Source organism: Chroicocephalus ridibundus, chromosome 14 (assembly GCF_963924245.1).
Source record: "Chroicocephalus ridibundus chromosome 14, bChrRid1.1, whole genome shotgun sequence".
Taxonomy (NCBI): Eukaryota; Metazoa; Chordata; class Aves; order Charadriiformes; family Laridae; genus Chroicocephalus; species Chroicocephalus ridibundus.
In genome coordinates, this window is record NC_086297.1 from 1686690 (window position 1) to 1702986 (window position 16297).

Below are 16297 nucleotides of genomic sequence, written 5' to 3' on the forward strand. Positions count from 1 at the left end.
AAGATGAAAATGTGGGTTGAATTTACATGTATGCTTCAAAATGATAAGACAGGATGATTTTTAAACATTTCAGCTTTCCGTTTGATTGACAGGTAGTACTGAAGTGTGCAAAATGATGGAGATGCAACCAGAAGTTAAGCTTTTAATAATAAGAAAATTGCCACGAGGATTTATGTGGAGGTGTCATTCCTCTCATTCCTCCCAACCACAGCAGAATGCCTCTTACTTGCAAAGTGTGTTTTCAGCAATAGGAGTAAGAGTCTAATAATACTCTTTTAAAATCAATAAGAACACTACAAAGAATGGTTTAGAAACCTGAAACTAGGCAGAGGTGATCGGTGAGAGAATGACAAGAAACTGCAAACTTTACCATTTTACAAACACTTTAAAATATACTAAAAGTCCTGATTTCAGCTACTTTTGAGTCTCATTCTCTGCAAAACTTGTCCAAGATTGTGGCTTTAGCTGTTTCAGTGAAATTTATTTGACTATCACATCTCTTTCACACCACATTTTTTGAGACAGCATTTATTGGAGTCATTGTTAAATATATTTTTACATTACGTTTCTAAAACCTAATGTGTATTTTCTGCACACTTATTTGCATACAGAGAGGTTGTGGGGTCTCCATCCTTGGAGATACTCAAAGCCCAAGGGGACTTGGTCCTGGGCGACACTGCTTTGAGCTGGTCCCTTCCACCCTCACCGATTCCACCATTCTGTGATAAATCAGAGAGAATGCTCCCCTGCGTGCCTTTTAGTCATTTCTTGAGAGCATTATTTATAAAAAAAGAAAGAAAGAACAAAAAAAAAAATATTTTTTTATCTCGCTGTCTGAACCTGAATAGCAGAAAATTGATAAAGCTCAAAAAGTAGCATTTAATGCGTGCCAGGCCTTAAGGAAGAGATCCTTTTCGCTGCTTAACTCTACTTTATCTTTTGGCATTGTCATTTTTATGCTATTGTCATGCCTATAATCAAAAGCCAGCCTCTCTATGCCAGACATAATTTACTGTCAATACAAAAATGGGTCTTGGGCCATTCGTTAAAGACAGATGGAATAATTTTAAGCGTTTCTGAGTTTTTAAACAAGGGGTGAGGGAAACTGCTTTAATTGTTACAGTGGGAACACCTATGTAGTGTCGTGCAAGGTAATAACCATTTAACCCAAATGACAAAATAAATTTTGTCAGACTGAAATTTATTGGCCTTTAGAATAGTCTGAAAATGGAAAAATTTTGAGACATGAGTTGTTGTTTTTTTGAAGCTGGGCATTGCTGTAGCTAATACAGTGTTTCTTGACTGGGGAGAGATGGACCCAATGCCCAGGACTGGCGTTCCTCCGCGCGCTGGGGCAGACACAACACATACATCATATGTCAGAGCTATTTGGCACCGTAAAGGAGTTTCACCCTGATGTCTGAATTTCTTTACTTTTGTGGGTTTGAATCAAATCCCTGAAGTTACTTGAACATAGTTTTTTTTGTAGCTCAGTATTAATAATAGGTCAATTGCAACTTTTCTTGTGGTCGTGTTGCTGACAACATCTGTCTAATCCTACTCTCTGTGGCCTCTTGGAACATTCACTTTTAACACCCACGCAGAGAAGATATTTCAAGAAATTTCCTCTGAAGTTTCTACAAAGTAAACAGATTATTTTTTTTCCTCTGCAAAGTACTGCACAAAGCAGATCTTTCTCCATCAATTCATGCTGAAATTTCCTTGCATGCGTTTCAGAACTCCTGTGTAAGTCCAGGGTCTTAACCCAGTAAAAGCTTTAAATCCCAGTTTTGTGTTATATTAAAGGGTTTGTTATTTTGTTTTCTTCTTAAAAAGTGACAAAATGTAACGTACACAAAGTTGTATAGGTTTGCATGGCCTCAAGTTGTTAATTTAATAATTTATATGATGCATCACTTTCTCCTGCTTTCTCACTGCATGTGTTATACACCTAGCAAAGCTGAATCTGTGCGAATTGTGTTTCATGTAAATGGTCATCTAAATTGCAAAACCAGCCATACAGTTTAATTCTGTCCAAAGACTTGCACCTATCCAGATAATTGCTAAACTTTGGCCCATTGATCTCATTAAGAGCCAATAGCCTTCCTTTTTATTGGTATGTTATCCTTTTTAGTATGTATTTGATTTTGGAAAGTAAATAGAGAAATATCCATGTAGGTTTTACTCATAATCTTTGTTACTCTCTGGGGTTTTCAGGTAGTAAAGTAGATAAATAAATTTACAGTAGAGTTTTAGTCAATCCTTTTCCCCTTCCCCAGTGATTCTAGTACCTTCATTTGTAGAGATCTCTTCCTATGGTAGTCCTATCCTATTAGCAGTTTAGAAAAAAAAAAAAAAGCCAAAGAAACCCAAACCACCATTTTTTTCCTAAATAACTGTGCTATAGTTAAATGTTTCAGTGAGGGGACCTCACAAACTCCGAAGTCTGAGCACACTGGTACTCTCTCCCTGAACCGCCTGTGTGCTGAAGTGTTTTTAGAATTAGACTAATTAGACTGTATTATGCTGCTACAGCAGCTTCACCTTGAGCTTGAATATATACGTTACAGTCGGTGACGCTCCCACATGTTTAAGTGCTTTGCTGGGTGATGACTTGCATGTCAGCATAAAATCTGGCAAACATGCCCAAAGGATTGGGTTTAGTTATGACTTTCCACAGTGATAAAAAAGATGAAACAAGTAAATTTCAACAAATCACGAGTGAATCATGTAAAAGGCCTGGTTTAAGGGTTCTGGACATTGAATCGGGTCCTCACTCCGTTGCTGCGCAGAATATGCTCCTTTCAGCAGCTCGGAAATGTCACTATTAAGTTTAAATTTCAGTCCAGTATGTAAATATGGGTGTTTTTCTTCTCTGCAGCATCAAGCGATAAAGTGTCCTTCTAGAAAATGAGCACCGCCGTCACTCTGTAAATTGGCGGTGCTGGTTTCAGTGCCGGGGAAGGCTGGGGACGTGCTCTATTTTGAAGATCACAGATGTGCTTTGTTCTCATGAGTAAATATTTTGGAATGCCATAGTGGAAAACCCTTCCAAATATTTAGTGTTCAGCAATTTTTGTCACTCGCAGCTTTACTGTATTCCTTTTTCTCTGCGTGGAATTTCATGCTCGCTAGTGTGTAATATGTTAATTTCAAATATTTAGCTTGCACAGCAGAGTTTGCCAATGCCGTGCTTGTAGTGAGCGTAAAAACATGCAAAATACATGCCTTTTACTGAAGAGAGATTTAGTATGCTGTTTTCTTTTTAGATCATAGCTGAGCTGAAGACAACCATTTCCTCTCTGACGGAGGAGAACAGCCGGCAGCAGCAGCGGCTCCAGGAAGTTGTACAAAAGTTTGAAGATAAGAAGCAGCAGCTGATTACAGATAATGACAGAGCAATCAAGGTAATCTGGGCATTTCAGTCACTGATGCTACTGGCTGTTGGAGCGTCATTAAAAGTTCTGCAGTGGGCAGATGAGCGCGGGCATCGCTCCCGTTCGCACAGCGCGCGCTGATTCCCCTCGCTGGACCTGGGCTTTGATGTAGCTGGTGGCGCAGGCGCTCCGTGCTCCGGCCCATCCTACGCCTGGGTTGGGCGAGTCTAATCCATCCACGGCAGTCACATACTTTTACTGTTCTCTTTCTTTTAATACTGACTCGGATATTTTAACATATTTTCAGCACTTGTATGCAGTGCTTTCGGTACTTGGAAAAAAGGTGAAAAGCCGGCGAGCGGAGTGGCGCGGCCGCAGGGTGGCACCGGCTTTAGCTGGGCTGGCACAAGGCCGTCCCACCTTTCGCATTTAGGGCTGCAACGAAGGAAAGTACGCTCTGAGGTGCTGCTGAAAACCAAATCTCTGCCGAATACAAATGGAATAAAGTACTTGTTATTTGTAACTTTTTTCCCCATTAGATTCCTACATATTTTGCATCAGAGTTGTATTCTCTGGCCTTTCCCAAAGAAGCTTTAAGAGACTACAGGTTCTCAGTATTCCGACTCTGTTTCTTGCTGCTTTGGCACCCCGACTCACAGTGGCTGCAGAGAATCCCACCTGCAGAAGCAAGTAGAATTACTTTTTAAACATTTTTCCTTTCAGAGTAGTAAAGAACAGTGGAAGACTTCTGAAAGTGTGTAACCTGCTAGGGTTCACAACCAAAACACTGCATTGAAAGTTGTATAGAAGAAGGAAATTCCTTTTTTCCATAGTAAAGACGTTTACTAGCACCAAACAAAGTATTACGTTGTTAAATCTAGGAACTCATGAAAAAATGAACTCCTACAGTTTTTCTAACTTTGCGCTGAAAAGAAACCGTGGGAGGTTTCACATGCTGGAACTATCTGATGTTCAATTACAGTACAGTTAAGGCTGTCCTCTTTATCTGAATGATTTGCATAAGGAAATTAGGTTGACATTACTATCTCATCATCTGCAGAGTGTTCTTTTTGTTTAATGATTACTTTTTTTCCCTCAAGGGAGACGTCTGTCTTTATTTGTGTGTGTGGAGGAACAGAATTTTCTTTCTGATCGATCTTTAGTCTCTTCTGTCAAAGGTACAACCATACAGATGTTGGCTATAATCTGTTACCCACATCCAAACTGAATCACCAGAGGTAGCTTTTCTTATCACTGGGATCTGTAAATAGCTAAATCGCATTATTTTGTGGTACAGGTGGATTTTTTCCAATTAGGAAAATGTGCTATTTGTAGTCTTCCACTTTTCCAGTAGCCCCCTGGCAAGCAAACCCTGCGACAGTGGAATAGTCTTCCCTGTGGTCAGAAACATGCTGTAATTCAACAGTTCCCATGCATTGTACCTTCTTGCCTCACAGATTTGAAATACGTATTTTAGACTGTTTACCAGCTTTTTTTCTTAGCACCTGGTGCAAGTGCTGCTGTTGGATTTATGGCTTCACCTAAACTAAGCTACATTCAGTGGAAATAACTCAGCTGTTGTTAACGACAGTTTTCGAACACTAATGATGATAGATTGAATGAAATCCTTCTCCATGTAAATCTGCGTTCAGCTATTATAAACTGAATTTTGACCTGATTACCTCAAATGTAATGAAATACATAAAAACCAGAGGGGAGTCCTGCAGAGGGTTTTGAGCAGTGTCCCAGAGTTTTTAGCAGTGGTGCTGTGAGTGTGTTTTGTAAGATTTGGTCGATTTGGGGAAGAAATTGCAGGAGCTGTTATGCTTAGAGTTCTTGAACTTTGTTTAGTATTGCTAATATTGTACTTTTTTTTAAAAAATCTTCCTTTGAAACCACTGATTTAACGGAAATTTACTGAAAGCCAGATAACCAAACAGAAAATTCTTAGTAAGGGGAACTGTTGTGTATGCTTCTGGAAGCAGAAAGAGGTGTTAATATTCAATCACTTAGGATTTTTAAGAACCACACATACTTCTAGACAAGCGTATGCAGATTGCTTTTGATGGAAGGGGAATCCTAGGTGTCCTAGAGATAGGGAACATCATCTAACCTAGGACAAGCTGAAGACCTTGAGGGATGGTTAAAGAAACAGTCTAAAGACAAAGCAATTCTTAATATAGCGTAAGCCTTTGAGAAGACTTAGTATAATACAAGCTATTGAAAAGACTATCGTTAAAAAACGGGCATTTGCTAAATATAACATTGATTAAAACTAACATTGAGGAACAGATTGCAATTTCCTTTATATGGTATTGGGTTGACTTCCTGTAAGACCTTCCAATTATTATTTCCTTTCAAAGGGAGAAATACATTTTTACGGAAACCAACTGGCTCTCAGAGAAGTTTTGGATTTAGTCAGTAAAGTGATATCCAGATGTGGATGCCATAATTCATGATCTTGATGTTAATTCAAACTCCTGACTCTCTTTGCTAGTTAGAAGTTTCTAAGTTATTCCACAATTCTATCTATCTCCTTAATCTTGGTTATTTTGTTTTTATCTTGCTTTCAAATGCTATCTGAAACGTTGGTGAAAAAGAATAAATGACACTCTTAAGAACACTTTGCTTCTTTTGACAACCTAAAAACCCGATCTGAGCAACCTTTTTGGCTTCAGACGGCCTCAGTTTGGGTCAGTTTGAGACAAGTGCTCAAAGTACTTGGCATCCGGTGTTACACCGGGATTTGTCTGGCCTAAGGGCAAGTCAAAGTTTGTGCCATCAGAGTCATAAAATCAGGATAACATTTTTGGCTCATCACATTCCTTTCTTGTGGCTTATAAGGTAACCAGTTTGGATGCCATCGCGTTGCAATGTCTAATAGCAAAGACCTAAGCAGCAGTGGTCTGCCAAGGCGTTGAACACGAGTGTCTCCTGTGGTTCCTTCTCGGGGCTGTTGGGTTTGAGCCTGTTGGGATTACGACAGCGTTGGCACCGGGAGCGATCCCAAAAGCACAGCTCGCCCTTCGGTGCTGCACGGAGCTCTTTGCTTTGAACTTACCAGGACTTGCATTCTTTGGAGCAGAGTCCAAGGACGCTGAATTGGGCTGGCATGGGGCAAATCCGGCAAAGCTCACCTGCTCCCTGTGCCATGCCTCTCCTCTAATGCGCTTACACTTCAAAGATCAGGAACCATTGGTTTAGACCCTAGGATTAGTTGAGAGCACAATTATATTAATGCCCTGCAGATGCTTGGAAAAGCTGCTTAAATTGCCATGTCTGTTAACCCATTTGTGATGCTTTAGACTGGGATTTCAGAAGGCACCCTCCAGTAAGGGTTTGGGTGCTGAACTCCTGAGAGTGTCTCTGCAGGAGCTCCGTTGGTCCTCAAAGTGTAGTGTAAACTTATTAAGGCTAAATTTCAACTAGCTTTCTTGCATCCCGGTAGCAATCTGGCCACAACAACCCGGAGCTCAATACGGTCAAACGGTCGGAGCATTTACCTGGCTTTGCTGCCGCTTTTGGCAGCGGTTACTGGCTGGACTCAGCGCTAGCATGAAGTTGGTTGCATTGTAGAGATACCTTCAGGTTATTTATGAAATCCCAGCCTTAGTTGTTTGGTTTTTGGGGTTTTTTTAAATCCTTTTGGATCCTGGGATTGAAAGTGCAAAACAGTTCCTGGGATTGGAGCTGCAAAACATGTTCAGAGCATTTTAATGTAGAAGTTGATGGCCAAGTGGGGACTCCACATCAAAAAGTAGTTTCTGGAAAGAAATGGATGATGGAGAACACGCAGTGACAAACCCACAACAGAAAAGGGAGAAAATGATGCTTTTTTGCCAGAGGAACCACATTTGTTGTTTGGCTCATATTGCAGATTCTAGGATTCTGTTATATCCCCTGAATTAACACCAAAATTTCATTAGCCAAACATGTTTTGAAGATGACATATTTCAACACTTTGTGTGTCAGCCAGCTTGTGATCAGATTAATTCTGTTAATAAATAAGATTTAAAAGATTTCTAGGAAAGAATGTCGTATAATAATGTTCCTCTTCGTGTGAAAAATTTTTTGAAACAATTGGGTTTTTTGTTATGTTTAAAAATGTTCAGAGGGGAAAAAAAAACATCAAAAGTGTATTTTATAGCCATAGCAGAACAAAAGAGAAAAACTTCTGGTTTTAAGTTGTCAGGACCTATGTGGGCACTGAGTATTCTCAACATCATCGTACATTTGTTAGGCGCTGTCGTGTCTTGGAGAAAAAAGATAATTTCCTCTATGCAAAGGCTGGACTGAGGATTTAATCAGCACAGTGAAATTTCTCAATGCAGCTATGGCAAAACACACACTCTGCTCTAGTGCTGGCTGAGTCGGTCCTTGTGCGGGGTACTCCATGTCCTTTTATTCTGGAATACTGTTTCCCCGGGGGTGGGTTTACGTTGAGATCTCTCTATTTTGGCCTGGCATGCCAGCAAATTGCCCCAGGAAGAGAGCGCCTGGTCTCTTGGGCCGGCTGCAGGCAGCGCCCGCGGCCGCCCGCCCCTCCGGCTGCCTCCCCCGTGCCCTCCTGCGTTTATGTTTGGATCCTGCTAAAGGTAAAACAAATTGGTTTAAACCTTGGGATGTTTTAAAGCATTCAGAACATTTCTTTAAGGGCACCTGATACCCTTGTTTCCAGAAAGTAGTTGTCAAAATATGCTGATGGTATTTACGAGCGTCTCTGAAATGTGGTGTATCAGAAAAACTGTAGTTTTAAAAATTTTGTGAACAAGCTAATTTTGCATTTAGTTATATTTCATTGTCAGCCATGTTTATTAGCAAATTCCACTTGAAATTACAAACAATATTTTGTATTAAAAGAAAAAGCATGTCAGAGCTATGGGAACATTAACTGAGGGACTGAAGAACTATTTAGTCTGTTGTCCTCAAAATACCTTTTGGAATACCACCATTTACTCGGCAATAGCCAATGTTGGGCTTAGTAAGAAATAAATAATTCTAATTTGTTGGTTTAAAAGTCCCAAGCAAAGCTAACTTTCAGTGTCTTAGATGTCCTTGTTAGTGCTTACTAAGGGAGGAGAGGCATCAGAGAGCACACAACCTAAATTGACCTGGTCTAGAGTGAGGAGAAGAAGCATTTTTGGTCCTGTCTTACACATGAGATGCCAGAGGGCAGAGCCTTGACCTTGTCCAAGGTTTGCGGCAAAGATTGCAATTAACTCCAGACTCCCGAGGCCCGGATCCGTGCGTCAGTCGGTGCATCAGCCCTTCCGCGAGGACAGTTTCAGGTTCCAAACGGTAACAAAGCTGTGGAGTGATTTTGGAAACGAGATCGCCCCGTGTTAAAGCCACATCAACGAGCACACTTGCAGTCTCCTCAGACCCTTCTGAGAAGGCTGGGCCAGTTCAGCTCTTTACCTTTTTGTTAAGGCTGCTGACAAGTTTCCAAGCCGTGGCAAATAAAGGGGGAACAATTTACATGTTCAGCATTTTCTTTGTATTTACCGCAGAAAGACTGTAATAAGTGGTTGTTCAGAAGGCTGTGAGCATGTGTAACTGATAGCACTGAGGACGTTAATTAGGAAAAAAGAACCTGAAAGCTTAGTGTAAACTGAAAAGAAACACCTAAAACTTAGGGTAAAGTGAAGACTTGCGTTATTTCAAGGACTTTTTGTCAAGTGAGTCTTGACTTGCTCTCCTCTCCTACGCTGATGCAGCAGGGTTAGCTCTTACAATCTAGCCTACAGCTGAATAGTTGCATAGTAAACTTTTGTCAATGAGATCCACATTATTTATAAGCTTTTTACAAATATTTTATTGTATTTTTTTTATTTTAACTTGGCTGAAGGTGTTGGGTATTTTTAGTTAATAGTGCCTGTAAGAAGGAGGTCAGCGTTTCACTGTTGAAGCTGACACTGACTCTAGTCCTGTAAGACATCTGGTCAGATGTTTGTGATGGTTCGATGGCCACAGACACGCCAAATGCTGTCACTCATTGAAGATCTTCAGAGACATGTATGTCACAAAGTTCTCCAGAGGGACCTCAAATCCATCTAATTGCTTTTGTGGCGAAGCATTACCATGGTAAACCATTTGGCATGGGGAAATAGGGAGTTTTAAGGGACACTCTTGATGTTACATACATGGAGTCATTTTTCATGAATCTTTATTTCTTTGTTGCTGACTTTAGTCTATAATAATACTAATAACTCTGCAGTGTCTTTAGTAGTGGGGAATTACAAGGCACCAACAGTTGCACCTTAGCATTGTAAAGCAGTCATTAAAATTTACCAGGCAAATAACATTATCTTGCTCATAACTTCCTATATTCTGTTTGATCAGCAAAGGAAATTGTGTCTTCCAAAAGAATGGGTAAATGAAATCTGCAGGGCTTTTATGGCTTTGCTTTCTCTTTTACCTGGGGTCCAAACTCTGAGGCACCTGTTTTTCACAGACTTCGTTTACATGAATACTAGTTTCCCCCAAATTCAGCCTGTTCGAGACGTGAGGGTTTAGCCCCAAGGTTCTCAACTGTTGCTCAGGCTCTGTCTCTTGATTCCATTACGTGGTTATCTTTGAAAGGCTGTACTGGCACATTCATTATAAATGATAATAAAAATAGGCTGACTTTCGTGTTAGGGTTAGATAGTTACTAATTGCAACCAAAATTTTGATTTTAAACAGTCCTGTCTCCTTTTCATAATCATCTCTCTCTCTCTCTCTCTCTCTCTCTCTCTCTCTCTCTCTCTCTCTCTCTCTCTCTCTCTCTCTCTCTCTGTTGCTGCAGAAATTATTTCATTTTTTGCAGCATAGTACCTTCTCTTCAAAATTACAGGGTTTCAGATGTTTGGCCAATCAGGCAACCCGAGTGGCTGAGCATCTGTAAGTACTTTATAATATCTTTGACATGCTTTGTGAGACAAAGAATTGAGTCATCTCTTTTTTCCTGCAGCAAGCTTTGCGCTCTGGCGTTTTTCTTGACTTTTCATGTCTCAACACATTGAAGAACTTACCATGGCCAACAGCAAAATCATACTTACAAGTTTTATAAAAGACTAGAACTAGTGCTCGCCTAGTCCTCTGAAGCGCAGTCCAGTTTTATCCGGCAGGTTTAAAAGTTTGTATTTTTCTTTTTCCTACATTATCATTGTTGTCCTCGGTGTTTTGCTTTCCCTCCAGAAGGCGCTTTGCTGCGTGAAGTCCTTTTCATTCCCGTTTAGCCCTAGAAGGGATGCCACCTTCCATCTACCAGTCTCCAAATTATGGATTAAAGATTCCATAAATGCGTAACAAAATGTAAAGTTTTACATAGCTAAGCTATCGGTTTCTTTTAATGAGGTGGACTGCACTAATTTTGCACTGGTAAAAAGGTGAAAAGGAATTGAAAACAAGCCATAAAATTCAGTGCTTTGAACTGACAAGGCAGGAGTAATAACACCCAGTGGCGTCCCAGGCCATTAGAAAGATACTAAACACTCACTAATAAGACTGTTTGCTCTGTACTACTGACATAAGCCAACACAGCTCATGAGGAAGGGCAGACAATGTTTATAACTATGATGTAAGAAAATAAAAATTAGCTTTTTTTTAAGGCGGCTGTGATGGTTACAGTTTACTGTTGCATTTCAAAGACGTTTTGCTCTCCAAAGAGCACAGGGACTTTCATGTGGAGCAGAGAGTGGTGCTCGGAAAGGCAGAGCCGGGGAGATACCCAGCAGCCAGGAGGCAGACTGCCTGGGAGGAAGGGCCTCTGCTCGAGAGTCTGGGGCTTTACTGCGGAGGGGAGAGGAAAAAAAAAAAAAAAAAAGATAAAGATAAAAACAAGTGTCTAATGTCCTCCAAACACAGGGCATCTGTAAAACAGTCTGTGCATAGGACTGTGTAGACTTTCCAAGGGCTGTTCTTTGTTCCAGTTCCAGTGAGTTCCTGGAACGCAGCCTCCTTCCCTGCTCCTGGAACAGCCTTGGCTGCAGGGCTTCTCCAGCCGTGTAGGTGGAAACACAATATGTGTGAACTATATATTCAACCAACAAAAGATTGCTGGGGAAAATGACATCTTCAAAGCAAGCCTTCCGTAGTCCACAAACATTTATTGCTCCGTAGTAAAGATTTTTAAAGCCTGGCACGGTAACACAAGTTGCAGGGTTTGGCAAACAGAGGTTTGGGGATGCGGACCTGTCCTACTTATCAACACGTATTTCCCTTAGATAGCTTTCTTCTGGTGTGGCTCATCCCAGGAGTCAGCCAAAATAGCACCAGGTTGCACTGGCTGATTCCAGCATGCCCACGCCATCTCCAGTACTCGGGTAAACATATTTATTTTTTTTTTGCAGAACTGTATGTTCTAAAGTAATTTGCTTTTGGTTTTGTACTACTTGTGGTGCTGGCTGCTCCAGGGTTATCAGCAGGAGAGAGTCACCGAGGATTTCAGCTTTATGCATTAAAATGCTGTTGCCAAAATTTGTATTGACTTTAGAAATCTTCAGATTCCATTTAGAGTTTTCTGCTGGCTCTCCAGCCTTACGTGTAACTGAAACTCAAGCAGATCAAATATCAGAGTATTTTTTAAAAAAATGACTGGCAAACACTTTTGAATGGCAGATCACAGTGAAATAGAAATATCTTTGTTGAACTTACCGTTTTCATAATAGTTGGGCTTTTCTTAAGTGTAACGAGAGAAACCTGGTGAATCCAATACCTGTACAGGGTAACCATTTACCAGTATTTAAAAGCAGGGTAGCAGCAGAATCGAGTGGTCAGTAGCACTCTTAGACTTTTTGCCTTTATTTTCTATAACCGGAGTGTTTTTTCCCATACAAAATGAAAATACCTATTGTTTCCTTAGCATTAAAGGATTAGTTACAAAGAACTACTAAAGGAAAGCAGCCAAAGCTGCCATATTTCTGCCACTTTCTTGCATCAGTGGAGTTGAGAATAAAGGAACTTTCCAAGTTACAGTACTGTACTTGAAAAGGAAAAAAGTACGTGGCGACTTTTATCTGTGTGTTCAGTAGATCAGATGGCAAACTCACCCAGACAGCCTAGCAGGGGAGCAGCTTCTGCTTTTCTCAGTAAGCCCTGAGTGGTGTGAAGCGGCACCAAGCACGACATCAAAAGATACAAATATGCGTTGAGTGTAAAGTTTGGGGTTTTCAGCATATCTGTCTAATTAGCACAACTTACATACTTGCGAGTTCTAGCTCTGACTTTCTCACAGTTTCGTGCTCAGTAGAAGTGGCTTTTTCATCCCACAAATTTGTGTAAGAGGTTAAACCTACAAAGACTGTCACCAAACCCGACCCTTCGGATCCTTGATATAAACCTATCCTGTTTCCTTCTAGCATCAATCGCTCTATTGTCCCCAGCTAGAAAATGTGAGAGGTAGCTGTTAGCCAAATTTTTTCTAGAAGAAAGAGATCATTTTAATTGAGTGTTATTATCAGCCAGTTCTCGTGGTTTGACATGGATTCAAAATGAAGCAGTTCATCTGCTTAAAGAATGCGTAGGCACTAATATAATAACCTCAGTAAGTTTTCGGATGCCTCCATCCTAAGGGAAATTGGTTTGACTTGCCCTTCAGTGGGAATTTTGTGTGCTATTGGCAGCCAGAACAGCACTTGAGGCCAGAAACAGAAAAAATTCTATTCCTGTGTATCGTGCTTTGCTCCTTTTCCCACTAGAATTTGTATTGTAAACATTTGTAGTTAGGCCCAGCACACCTTGTTGCCTTGCCGTTCAAGGAAACGGTCTGTATCTGTTCACGTAGTGCATGTGCATATTATGAGAAGGTGAAAAACTAGGTTAGTTTTATTGAAAATATGCATTATTCTTTGAGACTTTTGCACATGGATTCTGCACTTAATGTGCATGCTCCATCTTGCACTGGAGTTTGGGATGCCTTCCCTGGGGATGGTTTGTTGTTGCTGATTCATGCACTGCCTACGTGTGTTGATTCTCTTCATTGATGAACAGGATTTGATATAGTAGATATTTATACCAGGAATGAAGACGACTGAGGACTTGAGGCTGAAGCTTATAGGGAAGACTGGAAACGTCAAGGCTGAAGCTTTTTCTTAAGCTCTTCTGTGCAGGCATCAAAGTTTTGTATCTTTGGCCTCTTCAGGGAGCCTGAGGTCCTCCAGCGAGGAGACTGTTTCATGGAGCAAAAAGTGTTCACCTGTTTTCTTCTTCAGGGGTCCGACTATGAAATTTATTCTTGGGAAACTGAACTAAGCGTTGCCTACGGGGTAAAATTTAGGACTCTAAATGAGGTTCTTGGCAACGTTCCCTTTGAAACTGCCAGATAACAGAGGCCTGGAAGAGCAGTAAAGCAGAGATTAGTCAAGCACAACAAAAGTCTTGCTTCTCTGACACAACCACTTTTTAACTTCTTCTGTTACTAAAGCTGTCTCTGCGTATTTTTAGTTCAAGCTTTCACAGCCCTGAAGTCAATAACTTCAATTAAGTCAATATGTTAATAATTACGAAAGCAACTCCTTCAGCACTGATGCATATTCATGTATGAATCTAATCCCTGATACGACACAGTTACCTGCAGTAGTGGTGAAGATACCTGTTGGAACTGCCTTCACCAGCTTGGCCAACCAACTAAGAGACCCAAAATTTGTATTTCTAACATTGAATATGTCTCCTGCATTTGGCACCTCAAGAGAAGTATATCCTCAGTGAAAACCCCAGATTGCCAATTATGAAGAATTCATTAAGATGTGCTGAAGTTCAAAGCAAGAAGGCCAGTTCCTCGCAGGTCAGGGCAGCTCTTTTAATGGTTTCTGCTTTGCCTCCGGCAGCAGCTCCTCTCCAGAACCTGTTTATTTTTCTGCCAGGACTGTTGGCAGGTGAAGAGTCACATCAGATCACCTCACGAGTATTTTTAAGCTGGAAACCTATGCCCTGAATATGCCATTTTCCTGGGCCAGCATGGCGTGAGATCATGGGTTTCAAACCTGTCCTTGTTGGCCTTAGAAGACAAGACACACAATACACCGTTCACGTCCTTTTTGAGATCTGCCGTAAAGGCACAGCTCAGTTTTGCAGTGGGGTTTGCTCTCTAATAGTTTGGACCATCGCAAAGGAGTAACGTGGGAAGAGGATGTGCTTATCCAGGGAGGGACGATGCCGGCAGGCGAGTGTCTGCTCTGTGGCACAGCTCTCCGTGCTGCTGCTCTCTTCCACGGTTGTTGTGTAAGAGGGGGTGAAAGTACAAACGAGAGAAAACTAAACATGAGAAGCGAGTTTGTTTGCTTACTGAGAAGGTTGAGAGTGGCAGAATGAAACTGTATAAATAAAAATTCAGGCTACCAAATGTTAGATACCTGCAGGAACACCCGCACGGTTGGACCAAGCCAAAGCTCTGCAGGCAGCTTGAAGGACAAATCCAAGACGTCTATTGGCTCTCTCCGGCTTCAGCAAAAAACCATTGCTTTTCTCAAGATGGCTATATCTAAATTCCTCATGTTTTTGTTACTAATGTTATTACTGTTTCTATCCTCTGCAGTTTGGCACTTGTAATTCAGCAAGGTAAAACAGCAATTACTGAAGACAATGTTACAATTTGAACCATATCGGTGGATTTTAGTTGTCTGCATCCCTGGAAACACCTTTGACCACAAGTGAGCTCTGAACTCCAAGGAGCAGCTCGTACCTCGTGTATTGTTTTCTTCCTCCTGCCAGAATAACACGTTGCTTCTACTTACATTTGTGTAAATCCGAAAAGCAAGGAGGACACAGGAAAATGTGAAGTGATTGATGGGCAAAGAATACAGTGAAGTCTTTGTCATCACTGTTAACACTTAAGTGTTTACCTGCTGCTTTTTCCTTTCTACTGTCCTCTACCAGGTCTCCTCTCTGTTCTGAGTCCTACGGAGCTGTGCATTTGCAAGTCGCGTTTGGCATTGCTGTGGACTCATTTGCTAGTGCCTGTCTCTAATAATCCCGCCTTCGTGGCGTATGTGACAAGGCTGATGTCCCTTCTCCCTCTCTAACTTGCTGTTTGCAAAACCTGCCTCCACAGAGGACATGCTTATTTGTGCTTCCTTATCAGATCCTGAAACTAGATCAAGATTTATGCAACTTTAACAATACCGGAATTCTGACTTCTTTCACACTACACTATATTTTTTTTTCCTGCAGCTTATGTCTTATTTGTGATAAGGAAAAGTTTTTGAGCGTGCATAAAGTAGCTGGAAAGCTCTGCTCTTTGTGCTGCGCAGGTCTAATGAGAGACGTTAGTCTGGAGCTGCACAAATGAGAAACCGGTGGCGCTTTAGAACTTGATCTGTTTTCTGTTATTTTTAATGCTTTTGCATTTTAAAAATGTCATCCATATAAGAATATTTGGAACTACTTACATATAAAAAAAAAAAAAGAGAGAGAGAAAATGAAAAGAGCCTGCCTTCCTTTTAGATGTGCCAAACAGGTTTGGCAGTCGCTCGCTTAGCGTTGATCAAGCGTTCCTCAGCCAGTCCAACTCTGCAGCATTTTCTACCTGTGCAGAAACATCTTGACAAGCGTTTCTGAAACCAGAAGACACCAGTTGGGTTCTTTCTCTTCTTCAGAGCTTTTCAGATGATGACTAAAGGGTATTGTGTATATCAAGATTTGACACTTGTCATTCAAACTCCTGAAAGTCCAGTAGAAGATAAACTGCACAGGTGGTTTTGGCTCGAAGACAGTAAAAGTGTCTGTGCTGGGTCAGACTGGGGTCCATCTCTCTCTGTCTTCTGGGACATGGTATCTGATAACAGATGCCCAGGAAAGGGTAGAAGAACAGGCTGAAGATTTTGGGACGTTTCTTCAATATACTTTCCCATTCTCCAGCAAGGTACAGTTAAGGAAGCTGCTGTCTGTAGTTAGGAGTCTTGGATGGCTTTTCTGTGGGTCTTCATGGTCACTGTTTGGGT

At 41.1% G+C, this 16297-nt stretch overlaps 1 protein-coding gene across 6 annotated transcripts in view; it reads left to right on the plus strand.

The window, feature by feature from the left end:
• The window catches only part of CEP112 (centrosomal protein 112), a 204123-nt gene that overhangs the window by 126293 nt on the left and 61533 nt on the right, over positions 1–16297 (plus strand). For all 6 annotated transcript variants that reach the window (XR_010073347.1, XM_063352596.1, XM_063352598.1 and 3 more), the window contains one exon: positions 3270–3407. Coding sequence is in view for 5 of the 6 variants with exons in the window: in XM_063352596.1 (XP_063208666.1) it covers positions 3270–3407 (138 nt within the window). In the remaining variant the exon portion in view is untranslated. The remainder of the gene's footprint in view (positions 1–3269; positions 3408–16297) is intronic.